The following is a 14,601-nucleotide window of genomic DNA, read 5'->3' as shown; positions in this document are numbered from 1 at the left end:
AGAATCAACCATTCTTGCATTTCATCTGTTAGTGTAGCAATGTTACTCTGCATTCAGTCTAGAAATTGGTTTTTAGAATTGGTTAAAGAAAGTTTTAAATTCTTTTCTGGTGGTACATATTGTAATTATTAACAAAACAAAAAAACAGAGCACTATTGTAAAGCAAAACAAAATGGCTGCCAACCATATATACTTCATGCAGTCTCTATTGGAAAAAATTTGTACAATTTAGATGTCACAAATGATGATTACACTTAAACTTATAAATTATTCCTGTAATTTGTGTAAAATCAAACCTGTAGTTTCTAAAAGTTCAATAAGAGTGGGAAAGAAGCTATTTTCAGTTGAGATACTTCTGCTTTTGTAGAGCTTAGTATATGAAAGATAGAAGAGAGAATCCCATTTTGCTTTGAATCACATTCTGTAATTCTTTTTAATTTTGATAAATATCTTTGAATGTATTTTTGTTTTTTCTTTATCCTTCCATATAGAGATGATGATAGGGTTTTGTATTTTGTTACTCAGTCAGTAGAAGATATAAATGAATATCCATATATAATCTGAAGATTTAAATTTAAGAAGAAATATTGACATGTCATATAAAGTTCAAGGATCAAATTCTTTTCTCCTAGACAATCATTGCATAAAATAGTTTACCAAAGAGGTAATAATCTAGTTAATATTGTTTTTGATGAGCAACCTTACATTTTAAATGGTTTAATGAGATAGGATTATTCTGGTAATTTTTACATGTTCAAATTATAGAGCGAATGGTTGTTTGACTTCAGATTATGTTTTAGTGACCTGTGATTTGGAGTATTCTTTTTATTTTGTAATAACAAAAGAGTTATCTTTGGACTCAGTGAATTTACTCTTAAACTTTTAATAACTAATCTACTGTATATACATAGAATTTACATCTGTCTTTTTGTCTGTCCATTTGTTCAAATATTGCATGAGAACAGTTGAATCAATTTCTTAGAAACTTTGTACGTGTATTGAGAATAGTACTGGGAAGGCTACTTTTGAATTCACATCACTGTGTCTGTTTGTTCAAGTATCATATGAGCAACAGCAAAATCCTTCTTGGGTCATAGAATGTATTTAGAGTAAATTTCTATGTAAAATTGTTTTTGTTTGGTTCTATTATATTATAAGTCTGTATTGTTTTTCCCATATATGCATTTTCATTTGTGTGTATTTCATATGAGTACTGTTAATATCATTTGCCTGAGCAAAGCCTCAGCTAGTTAATATTTAATAACAAGATATACAAACATTCTTTATAAAATGTTTTTGTAATTGGGCTGCAATTTGAAGAAATTGTAGACCTATAAATTTCCACTGTTGTCTGTCCTTCTTTAATCTTGAGAACAGAGTTAGATACATGAAAGCCAAGATCAGATATAGAAAGCTTAGGGGCAGGAGGCCCCAATTAACTATATATGAAATTCCGAAGCAAGCTGAAAGTCACATTGTTTCAATTCAAAATTTTTCCGCTGAAAGGAGTTAGATGACCAGCATGACTCTATTACTAATGAAAAAGTATGATGTACAGGGACAAGACACTACAGTTCTAATTTTAGATGGAAAGTATATATTTTAAATTAAATAAATTAAAAATATGATTAAAAATTGCAACCTGGCATTTGATGATGTCACAATAAATAGTTGCTTGTTATCTATATGTTATGTATCCCAGACTATAGGAGTTTTCATAAATGGTCATATAACAAACTGATTGATTGATTGATTATATAAATTTTAATGACTCTAAATATTTTTATGTAAAATGGCAGTTATAACAATAGTACTATAGTTACTACTGTATCTGTGCTATGCCAAGTTATTATGTAATATTAATATTTATCTAAATATTTTCAAATTTCCATCATTAAAGAGATTTTTAATATTTAAATACTCAGCAATATTCTGTTTTCTTAACATTTTTTGAATGATTAATAATTAGAAACTAACATCTACCTCTAGTATCAAATTACTTAGTTTCTAATTATTAATTATGGCGTAATAATAACCTGATTAATTAGGGTGATCAGAGTAATTAGGGCTTAACAGATATTTTGATATTTATGTAAAAAATCATTCAAAAAATGTTAAGAAAACAGAATATTGCTGAGTATTTAAATATTAAAAATCTCTTGTAATGATGGAAATTTGAAAATATTTAGATAAATATTAGTATTACGTAATAACTTGGCATAGCACAGATACAGCAGTAACTATAATACTATTGTTATAACTGCCATTTTACATAAAAATATTTAGAGCCATTCAAATTTATTTAATCAATCAATCAATCAATTTGTTATGACCATTTATGAAAACTCTTATAGTCTGGAGTATTATATACACCCAATTCTGGTTTTACACAAACTTCTTTTACATGATTTTGATTTAACACAAATTAGAAAAAAAATTAATTCTTTTTTTACACAACTTATTTTGATTTAACACAATTGACCCAAATTCAAGGAAAAAATATTTTTTCCTTGCATGTGCGGTCCAGCTTAAAAGGTTTTTTTTATATTTGTTAATAGTTTGTGTTACTTTTTTTCCAAAATAAATGTTTGTTTAGTTAATTAAAAAAATGAATGAGTTTTTAAAATTTTTTGTTGTCTGTTGTATTCAGAATCGCAAAAACTTTATTGCAGAAGATGTCCCCCTTGAGCATAAAATCGACCTGTCTGAGTGATTTGCTTGGACAAACACAATAACTCTGCCGTTTCGTTTTCATTGGTCCACCCTGTATATCTGTTAAGATTCAGATGATAGATATATGAAAATAGTTACATAAACACTACTCTAAATACAATCAGACATTCAGATAGATACAAACAGAGAAATACCTGATCACACAAACCAAAAATATTATTGGAAGTAAAGATTGCCATGCAAAGATTATCCTATTTTGATCATGTGCCAGCTAACATGCCAGAAGACAGAGCACTAGTATGGGTTGGCAAGTTATAAAGAATACTAAAAAAGAACTTGGTGATTGGATGCTGTCAAAGTCAACACAAGCATTGCCATGAGTAAACTGAAGGAAGGAGGCTGTACTAGATGAGTAATTGGTGTAGGATGACCCATGAGATGACTGCGAGTTAGCAACGACTCAGTTACTCTGTGGATCATCTTAGTCAATAAAGCTTTGTAGCACAGGCTGTTTAGTACAAAAGATTTTTCTTGTAACAGAGCCATTAAAATTTGTTTTATTTGATTTTTGATACAAGATGTAACATTTTAAGATAATTTATTTTCTTTTTTTAAGTTATAACAGATCAGTATTTTATAGTTTTATACCTTATAATTTTAAATTTTATTTATGCTTTTACAGAGATATTGCTGTTAAAGCTGGTTTCAAGATTCTTAGGATCATTAGCGAACCTTCTGCTGCTTTACTTGCTTACACTATTACTCAGAAACCTTTAAATATTGTTTGGTAATATAACTTTAATGTTTTAAATTTATTTTATTGTTTTTAAGATTGTTTTTCTAAGAATAATTTAGAGTTGCATGTTTTGACAGCCACTACCTCATTTATCGAGCAGGTGGAACCTCCGTCGATGTCACTGTAATTGCAGTCATGAATGGATTATATCAAGTTTTGTCTTATGTAAGAAAGAATTCTATTGGTGGAAATCATTTCACAAATGAACTGGTGGAATATTGCATACAAGAATTTCTAAGGTTTTTTTCACATAATAATAAATAGTTATGAATTTTAGATGGTTTAATTACCTTTTCTTATAATTAAAAACATCAGAGCCAAAAAATTTGTATTATTTTAGATTAAAGCATATATTAATTCAAGTACAGTGGAACCTTGCTTAATGAGCATAATTCATTCCAGAATCTTACTCATAGTGCAAAACACTTGTTAAGTGAAACAATTTTTTCCATATAAGTTAATGTAAAATACGTTCCATGCCGAAAAAAATACTCAAATATTTTTTGTATAACATTTATTCAAAGAAAAGTACAGTAGAGCATCGATTATCCGACTCAATTGGGGACTGGGGTTGGTCGGATAACTGAAAAGTATGTAAAATACATTATTAGTATAGTATATTAGTATATCCCATGTAATTAGTATATGCTATTAACCTACTTCGCATTGAATTTTCATCAATGTTAAGCCTAACAAAATTTTATTTTAAATAATAATCATTGCTATTGTGTCGTTAAAAATTATTTTTAAATTATTTTATTGCTCACAAAACAAACAACCACTCATAATTAGAAAATTAAGCCTTGTTTAAATACTGGCTTCCCTTTCATGGTTGAGCCAGTGTTGCCAGCTAAAACCACCAAAAATTTAATGAAAATAATATTAAAGTAACCAAGACATAGCCAAATATAGCGCCGCATCACCAGCGCACATTTGAATTTGCTGACTAGAACGTGGCCAGTTAACCAATGTGACGGTTGATCGGGATCGGATAATCGATGCTCTACTGTATATAATATACATTATTAAGGAGTGTGAATCATCATTATCTTTTCTTCTAGCATGGAATGAACCAAGCTGAAATGCAAATTTGATGTCCAGAAAACAAACAAAAAAAAAAAAATGGAAATTTGATTTGGAATCATTCATTAAATTTAATATGAGATGGCAGAATAATTGCCTACCTCTAGTCAAATTATTTAATTTCTAATATTCAATTATAGCCTTTGCATAGCCCAAGAATTTGGCATATTGTTTGGCATGTTTATTATATAATGAACTATGATTGTAGATATTTATATGTAATATGTCTGAACACAAGTTTGGAAACATGTATGATCACAAGCAACACTAAAGTACTAAACACAGACTGATGTAGCATGTGCACAATCCAGGACTTCCCCTCTCCTTGTCAGTCGTTATGTGAAACGTTGCTCATTAAGCAAATCATTTTTTTACAATGTTTTGCTCATTATGCAAATTACTCATTATGAGATGTGCTCATTAAGTGAGGTTCCACTGAATCAGTTTAAAATAATACATTTATTACATTTTGTTTTAATTTTGAAGCATTACTATTGTTATAAGTGAAGAAAGATTTTTGTTCTTGTAACTAAACTGAAATTTATTTAAAAGCAATTTTGGTAAATTTAGCATCTTCTAATTGAACTGAATAATTTGAATTAGAAAAATAAGGCTACAGTAAATGGAAATTTTGGTTTTATTGACTTTGACATTAAAAGGACATGTTAAAACAATTGAAGATTATTATTGAATATTATTTTATTAAATGGTAATTAATACATTATTGCTTTCCTGCTTGTTTTACTTTCCTGGCTCTGTTATATATATCAGAGGCAAAGTATGGTAATTGGTCAAAAAATGACCTCACCAAGATTTTTGGCCTCGGGCCCTTGAAGCTTTGAGAAATGAAAAAAAAATTGGAAGTTTTTTTCTCTGTATATGGATGGCAGTGTGTATGTGTGGGGGGGCACTGTTTTGTTCACCCTCTTTAAAACTTAATAACTCCTGTACTTTTTGTCAAAAATTTCTAAAATTTTTCAAAGATGTTTGTGTATTAGGGGTTGATGCTAATTTTGATGGTTAAATGTCGATGGGCTGGAGAGAGAAAGGGTGTCATGTATCATACCATATTTTCACAGATTGTCCAGTATGTTGGTCTACGAGGGTCGTTCAATAAGTCCTTAGAAAAAGATAGAAAAACAAATTATTTTAGGTGGATTTTTTTTAATTTTTCAACATAATCTCCTTTAAGCTCTATACACTTTTCCAAGCATTTCTCCATCTTTTTTAAGCCATCTAAAAAGTAAGATTTCGGAAGGTCCTCAAAATAGGCATCTGTTTGGGTGATGACCATCTCGTTTGTCGTGAATCGTTGTCCACCAAGCCATTTTTTTAAGTTTGGAAATAAAAAAAGTCACAGGGCCAAATCTGGTGGATGTGGTAATAATTCGAACTTTAATTCCATGATTTTGGCCATCGAAACTGCACAGGTGTGCATCCGTGCATTGTCTTGATAGAAGAGGATCTTTTTCTTTTTCAAATGAGGACATTTTTCTTGATTTCTTCGCTCAACCGGTGCAATAATGATGCATAATACTCTCCAGTTATTGTTCAGTTATTGTTTTTCCTTTTTTCAAGTAATCAGTGTAGATGATTCCGCGTGTATCCCAAAAAACTGTGGCCATCACCTTCCCAGCCGATTTCACTGTCTTTGCCTTCTTTGGAGCCCTTTTGCCTTCAAAAACCCACTGTTTTGACTGTTCTTTGGTCTCTGGAGTATAATAGTGTATCCATGTTTCGTCCACAGGTATGTATCGACGCAGAAACTCGTCAGGATTGCGACGAAAAAGTGCCAAAATTGCCTCAGAGTCGACCACACGATTACGTTTATTCTCCACTGAGAGCAAACGCGGCACCCATCTTGCCGAGATTATTTTCACACCAAATTTTTTGTGCAAAATTGAAAATACTGTACCTTGTGATATGCCTGTGGCCTCAACTATTTCACGCACTTTGACTTGTCAATCACTCAAAACCATATTGTGGATTTTGTCAATCATTTCAGGAATAGTCACTTCCACTGGACGTCCCGAACGACATTCATCTTTTGTGGATGTATGACCACATTTGAACTCATTTATCCAATTGTAAACAGTTGCAAACACAGGAGCAGATGTGCCATGAACTTCATCCAACTCAGCTTTGATCTCTTTTGGTGTAAGCCTTTTAAATATAAGTGTTTAATAACCGCTTGAAACTCACTTTTTTTCATTTTTCTAAATAAACAAAAGTTTCTTGCTTCAATCCACAATAAAAATTAAACCATGTGATGGATATGACTGAGACTTTTACAACTGTCTAGTGAGACAAGATGCTTACAAAAAATGTGCCATTTTTGAGGCTACGAACACCATCTATTGGATTTTCTAAGGACTTATTGAACAATCCTCTTATCTGGGAGACTATGAAATCATATATTTTTGTATGATGGAAACCACCATGCTGGTTTAACTGAGGTTGTACATCACTTTCTAGAGTGCACATGAAAAAACAAACAAGTTAAGTCACATAAAAAGGAAAGAATTTTTATTGCAAAACTATAAAACTGTCAGTATTACATCAAAAACTACAATTATATGTTTAATTTCTGCATTTCATAGTCTTCCTAAAGATGTAAAATACTTGTGGAATGCCAAAAGTGCTTTTCTTAGGTTTATTTTATTGTAATTTGATCCAAAAGTGCAAAAATAAACATATTAAATTTCAGAAATCTCAACTTATACTGATTAACATCTTTGTGTGAAATTTGAGAGGAAGGTGTTATTTTTAAGGTCAAGGTAGATTGTTAGTGCAGCCTACACTAACTTACTACTACTAATGTCAATAAGCCATTAATTGTCATTAATTGTTTTATTGTCCTGTAAATGAAAACTCTCATCCTGATTTTAAGTCATTCAAATTATACAAATTATTTTATTGTACTTGGAAGAATGTTTTATTTAACATTTATCTAACAGCTAATTTTGTTAATCTTATTACTTTTACTTTTTAGTCACAGTTTAACCAGCATGCTGTTAATTCCAGAATTTCTGGCATGCTGGTCTCTCCCAGGTCTATGTATTGGGCTGGTCAATCCACAAAAATACACTCAAAAATATGGCATCTTGAGTAGGGTTGGATATAATGACAATTTTACTCATTATTAGCATTTACAATTTTTTATAAAACTCATTCTTACCCTCAAAATTAATCTTTTTGCCATTTTATGATAATTAAAAATATAAAAATGTTTTTTAATAAAACAACATAACAGATGGCAGTACCAAATTTTTAAATGTTGCCAAGAAAGTTAAGCAACTCATTGGAATTTTTTAAATAGGTTATGGATAGGCACTAAAAGGCCTTTTTCCTTGAACCTTATTGGTTTGGCCAAGCCTACAGGCTTGAGAGGGACAGGCCTAACATATCTGGATCACCCATGAAAATTTCTGAGCAGGCCAAGATTCAAACTTGGTCCCTGGAGCGGCAGGCTGGTAGCTTTATTGCCTCAGTCATTTGGCCATCAACTTTCTAATAACAATAATAAAGACATGAACTTGCCAAAGGTGCTTACATTCCTCAAAAGTGAAATCACAACACCACAAAGGAATGTGTGTAGCCAAATGCAAATTGCAAGACTGATAGAGGTAACAAAGAAATGCAAATGATTAAGTTTATGCATGCATCAGGTCATGTGGTACCCAGTTTCAGTCCAAGATCCTAGATTATAAGGTTGCTTCATAGAGAAGAAACGCTTCTCATTGGTTGCTTATTTGATGTCATTCATAGTCGAAAACGAAACATCTTACTATGTCCTTATGGTAAAAACATTACCGATCAGAGGCTCATAGCTTTAATTACATGCTAAAATTTTATTAATTACAATTCTTACTTAATTAAATATAAATAAAAATGGATTATAAATAAGGAAAATCTGGAATATTGAGCAAATCTTCGTAATTTTTACGTGTAAAGTTGAAATTAAAATGCATTTTTCTACTTTGTAAATGAAATCGATTTTATCTATTTTATGATGATATAACAATAATAGTTTCTTAAAAGATTAATTTTGGTAAATCCTAAGTAGGTGATTTATATATAAATGAATTAATTTATTTTATATCATCAAATGACTTCTTTTTTAAAACTAAAAATTATATTGGTCTATTTTTTTAATTTTTAATATTCATGTACCAAAAATGATATTATTTACTCATACATATACAAAAATAACTTTGTCAAAAGAACAATTTTTTATGTTATAAACATATTTTTAATATCAATATATACAAATTAAGTGTTACATAGAAACAAAATTAAAAGAAATCAGGTACAAACTTTTTAAAATTTTCTATTGTTATTACAGTTTTAAATTAAGATCTAAAGTTTTACAGTCATTACATTTAAGAGATTCTTCTGGTTTATCTCGTTTATTTACATCTAAAAGTTTTCCTGTTGGTTTTTTTCTATTTCTTTTTAATAAATGATTCTTTCTTTAATTTCACTGATTAATATTTTCATTTTCTATATTTCCTAAATTTACTGTCGGTAGTAAAGTTTTCTTTAGTTTAGGTTTTGCCAATAAACTTAATAACTCAGCTTTTAAATTTCTTTCAAAATTGTTTTCTGTGAAATGATCATGGTGAATATGACAAGAATCAAGATTGAATTTATCTTTTCTTTTACAATTATGAATCCATTTTCTTCTTATTATTTTTAGATGCCAGGAGCATCATGTGTTGTTGCAACTTGTAATAACAGCTATCATAACACAAAGTTATTAAACAGGACAGTTGGTTATTTTAGATTTCCTAAAGATCCAATAAAAATAATGATGATAATAAAATTTAGCTATTTATTTTTAATTTTCCCAAATAAATCTAATCAAGATATAATATTCTGAAGTAGAAAAAAGTAGTATTAACATTTCTTACATAAAAATTATTAAACAAATAAATAATGATGATAATAAAATTTAGCTATTTATTTTTTATTTTCCCAAATATATCTAATCAAGATATAATATTCTGAAATAGAAAAAGTAGTTTAATAAAAAGTAAAATACATCTGGATACGAGTCCAATTTTGCTTGCCATGTTCAATCACCAGGAACAACTATTTCCATTGCAGACATTTCTTTAGAGGCTATGCCTCTGCACAAATATGCAAAACAGTTTAAAATGTCCTCAGGTGACAATGCAACGGAAATAGTTGAAAATGGTGATTGGACATGGCAAGCAAAATTGGACTCGTATCCGGATGTATTTTACTTTTTATTAAATTGTAATTCTGCCAGCCCTTTTCTACAAAGAAAAAGTAGTATTAACACTTCTTACATAAAAATTATTATANATGTAAATATGCATATTTTTAAAAAGTTATATTAATTACTAATAAACAATATTTTTCTTTTACTTCTCATCTTAAAAGTGTTACTGTCCTGTTAAGGAGCCAGCTTGTTATTTGTAGTCATCATTTCATCATGCAGATACTATTTTTATCCATGTAAAAAACTATCCTTAGTATTTTAAAATATTTTAGTAAAAAATATGTATTATCCGTAATCATATTTTGTAATTTCTACAGAACCAAGTGTAAAGATTACAACAGAATATCAAACGTTTCTAGGAACACTTTTGTTACTTTTGTACAATTTATTGATATAATTATCAACATAATTATTTTTAATAATAGTAATAATGATAGATATATTTACCTTTGAAGAGTAAGAGTCTAAAAATTCTCAACAAAGTAACAAAAATAGTGAAATTCCAAAACTTTCTTTCCTCGCTAACTGTTTTGAAGTAGTTGCTTGACTACAGATGACATATATCTGGAATCTGGCAGGGAGTGGCTAAACCAGCTTTATGGGGTAACCTTATATTCTAGGACCTTCATTTCAGGCTATAAAGACCAGCAGCCAGCTCAGGCCATAAATGCTATCAGTAACGGTTTACAACAGAAGCATAGAAAATGCCTCAGAGATGACAGCGAATTGAATACTGCCAGTTAACAGCTGGGGAATGAGATCATATCATGGAGCTGCATGACCTCAGTTTGTCAATGCATGCAGTTGCCATGTGTGATGGGCACGATGTGCGTACCATCCAGCAATGTGTGACACAATGGATGCAGGAACATCTGCGAACACATCAAAGAGGGAGTGGATCAGACCAGTGCACAGAGTGTACAGACTAGAGATTTGCTGAATGGCCCTTCGGGATCCATTTGCCATAATATGTGACATCTGAAACTGCCTGTTGCCATCAATAGTCCACACAAACCATTTGCAACAGGTTGCATGAAGTTGGGCTATATACACAGCATCCAGCAACCATGGTGTTGGTGTCATTACAACTGGACTACAAAATGGCATCGGGTATTGTTTACAGATGAATCTGACTTCTGTCTGTGGGGGAATGGTAGCCGTGATGGATGTGGCGGTATTCCAAGGAATGCTAAGTGCCAGACCTTTTCACCAAGCATCACACCAGCCCACATCAGACATTGTGGTTTGAGGAGGCATCATGTTCAATCAACAGACAGCCCTGGTGTACATTTCTGGTACCCTAACATTGGACCAGTACGTCACACAAATTGTTCAGCCACTGATGCAGGCCAGACCCAACACAGTGTTCCAGCAAGACAATGCCTGATTGCATGTTGTATGGTGAACTGTCACCAGCCTGAACAGAACTCACATCTTTCCCAGGTTGGCAGCCTCACTGGATAGCTCCCATTGAACACCTGCGGGACCTCATCTGATATGATGTGCACCAGGGTCCACCACCATATACTGTTATGGGGTATAACTTCATAGGCTTCGGACAGCCCTCACTACCACATACACAACAAAAAAGGTTGAGAACCACTATAGACCAGTGGTTCTCAACCTTTTTTGTTGATGTACCATATTAGCCCATTAGTTTTTTCTCAAGTACCCCTTATATTTTTGTATGTAAATTTTATAATTACTGTGTTAGATGTATACAGCCCTAGTCTAGTTAGAGTCACTGGTCTAGTTAGAGTTTTTTATGGCACTCAGTTTATAACTGAGTGCCATAAAAAACTCTAACTAACTAGAATAGTGGTATAAATAAATACATTTCAGCTATCTATATAAAATATACTTATTAAATAATAACACAAGAAGTGTTAATAATTTACAGCAAATTGATTAACATATGCCATTTTATAATGAAAGTTAGATGTACCCCTTCGATTTATGCTCGTACAGCAGTGGTTCTCAACATGTACCCCTAGTTGAGAACCACTGCTGTAGACAATATGCTTGTCACAGTAGACACAGCTTGGTAGAGATACCTCAGGCAACCATTAATTGCCTTATTGATATAGATTATTGATAATAGCCTTATTGATATGATCCTTTGCTATATAGCTGCCCAAGGGGACCATATTCATTACTGTATAAACAGGTGTCTTTTGCATATCTTTGTTATTTTAATCATTTGCATATCTCTGTCACCTCTATAGTCCTGAAATTGCATTTGGCTATATGCATTCCTTTGTTGTGGTGTGATTTCACTTCTGAGGAATATATAAATAAATTTCAGGTTTACTTTTAAGTATGCTCTTCTTATATATATATTTTTATTCTGTGATTTTTGAATGCTTTTTACATATTAATAGTATAGTACTGTTAATTTAAATGATTCTAAATATCTTTTTTAACATTTATTTTGTTAATCTTATTTTGTAGACAATACAAAGTTAACATCAAAGAAAGTAAACGTTCAGTATACAAGCTGCATTCTGCTGCCGAAACATGCAAAAATATTTTGACAAACATGACCTCAGCTCAGTGCTCTGTCGAATCTTTATATGATGGAATTGATTTTACTGTAAATATAGGAAGGTAGTAACAAGATATTTATATATCAATATTATTGAAAGAATGATAAAATTAAGTTATTTTATTTAAAATCTGGATCATTTTAAAATAAATTAATTTTTTATAAGAGGACGATTTGAATCTCTTATTAACAACAAGTTACAAGAATGTATTGAACCTATTCAAGATGCTCTTGACAAAGCAAAATTGAATAAAGAAGATATTCACAAAGTATGTATTTGGTAAAAAAAAATTAATATTTTTAATAAAAACTTTTCTTTAACATATTTCTTGACTTTTAACAGGTAATTTTAGTTGGAGGTACTTCTAAAACTCCTCGTCTCATACAGATAATTGGCAACATGTTTAGTTCGGCAGAAATTCTAAATTCTATCTCATCTGATGAAGCCATTGCTTTGGGAGCAGCGGCTGAGGCAGCTCTTCTGGTATCAGAAGACAAATTAGAATTTGAAACAGAACCAGAATCTGAAATAGAGACTTTAAGTGAAACTATTTATATGAAAGTTAGTATAAAAATATTTTTTGTTAAATATAAGTAAACTATACTTACATCAATATGTTTTGTAAACAGGATCCAAATAATGATGATTTAATTCCATTAATTTCAAAGAGTACGCCTATTCCTGCTAAACAAGAAAAAATCTTTACCTTATCTAATTTGCAGAATTTTATTCATTTGAAATTTTATGAAGGACCAGTTGGTTGCTCTATAAATAGCAATGAACTTAAACTATTGGCAAAGGTACTAAATTTAACAGAAAAAAAAATTTTATATATATATATATATCTTTATTGAATGTATAATAATTCTATAATTTTTAGTTAATTTTGAAGGAAGTGCCTAATAATGCTGAAGTCATCATTAATACGCTAATCAAAACGTAAGTTATTAAAACTATTTTTTAAATTGATATTAACCTTTCCTGCATAAGGACAAATTTTATCCCAAATACAGTCGACCCCCCTATAAGATCATTGATTTTTCCGTTTTATCTGAATTACATGTTGTACGAGTCACTTAGATTTTACAAATATGTGAGCCATTCACAGCCTGGCACACATATTTGTAAAATCTAAGTGACTCGTACAACATGTAATTCAGATAAAACAGAAAAATCAATGATCTTATAGGGGGGTCGACTGTATGTCAAAGATTTTGTGACATTTCTTATGTTTATGCACATTTAAAGATATATTTTAATTATATGCAGGAAATGTCTTTTTGATGGTGGCTAGAAGCAATTTAGTTTTAAAATTGTTTCTATGCTGAATATACAATATAACAGAGGTGCACAAGGTTTTTTGTTATGCCACCATTACAACTGCTTTGATACTCTCATCTTCCATAATTTGCATGAACAAAACCAAATGTTTCAATGTTAATAGGAATATAACAAGAATAATAGTATTTTTCTACAAATAAACAGTAAAATCTGGAAAACATATATTTATTTTGCTATGCACATTTTTTACATCCCTTTTTTATGAACATGCTTCCAGATGGCTCATCAATATATGCTCATTAGACAGCCGGATGGCTGAGCAGTCAAGGTGGTAACCTACCACCCTGGGGAACCCGGAATCAAATCTAGATGGGTTGAAAAAGTCCCAGGAATTTTTCAGGTGGTGATTTGTCTGGAAATGTCATGCCCCGCCCTCATCACCAGCTGTCCCATTGTGGGTCTGCCAAACCATAATGGGCTTGATAAAAGAGGACTTCGCCCACAGAGTGGAGAGTTAAAAATATATACGAGTATATATAAATTAAAACTTGGCCAACTGTATTTAATTTTAAAAAATATAAAAATATCACAAATATACAAAGAAAAAAATACAGAAAATGTGTGTGTGTGTGTGTGTGTGTGTGTATATATATATATTATATATATATATATATATACACACACACACATACATTCATTGACAAAAAAAGCTATAAACCCAGATAACAGTATGAATTGTCTGATTACTGCAATACTGGGTCTGGTAGTACTGGGTCGTAATACTGGTAGTACTGGGTCGTAATTTAGAAGTTTGGTGACATTTTTGTTACTGGAAATATGTGGAACATTTTTAACGTTTATGTCAATTAGTCCACAGTAAAATTGGTTTGTTGTGTGGTGTTTTGTTTAAAATCACAAAATAAATGTCACATTTTGTCATATCGTAACAGTTTCTGCAATGTTATCATTATCCT

The 14,601-nt window shown here is 30.8% G+C and overlaps 1 protein-coding gene across 2 annotated transcripts in view; it reads left to right on the top strand.

Moving 5' to 3' along the window:
- LOC111621326 (heat shock 70 kDa protein 14-like) overlaps positions 1–14,601 on the top strand; it is a 32,098-nt gene that overhangs the window by 12,411 nt on the left and 5,086 nt on the right. For both annotated transcript variants that reach the window (XM_023363422.1, XM_023363423.1), the window contains exons 5-11: positions 3,356–3,460; positions 3,547–3,708; positions 12,252–12,407; positions 12,512–12,614; positions 12,689–12,907; positions 12,976–13,146; positions 13,227–13,285. In XM_023363422.1, coding sequence (XP_023219190.1) covers positions 3,356–3,460; positions 3,547–3,708; positions 12,252–12,407; positions 12,512–12,614; positions 12,689–12,907; positions 12,976–13,146; positions 13,227–13,285 — 975 coding nt within the window. The remainder of the gene's footprint in view (positions 1–3,355; positions 3,461–3,546; positions 3,709–12,251; positions 12,408–12,511; positions 12,615–12,688; positions 12,908–12,975; positions 13,147–13,226; positions 13,286–14,601) is intronic.

Source organism: Centruroides sculpturatus, unplaced genomic scaffold (genome assembly GCF_000671375.1).
Source record: "Centruroides sculpturatus isolate CEXI.00-Female unplaced genomic scaffold, Cexi_2.0 scaffold98, whole genome shotgun sequence".
Taxonomy (NCBI): domain Eukaryota; kingdom Metazoa; phylum Arthropoda; class Arachnida; order Scorpiones; family Buthidae; genus Centruroides; species Centruroides sculpturatus.
The sequence above is the reverse complement of the archived record's forward strand: the minus strand, read 5'-3'. Positions and strand labels throughout refer to the sequence as shown.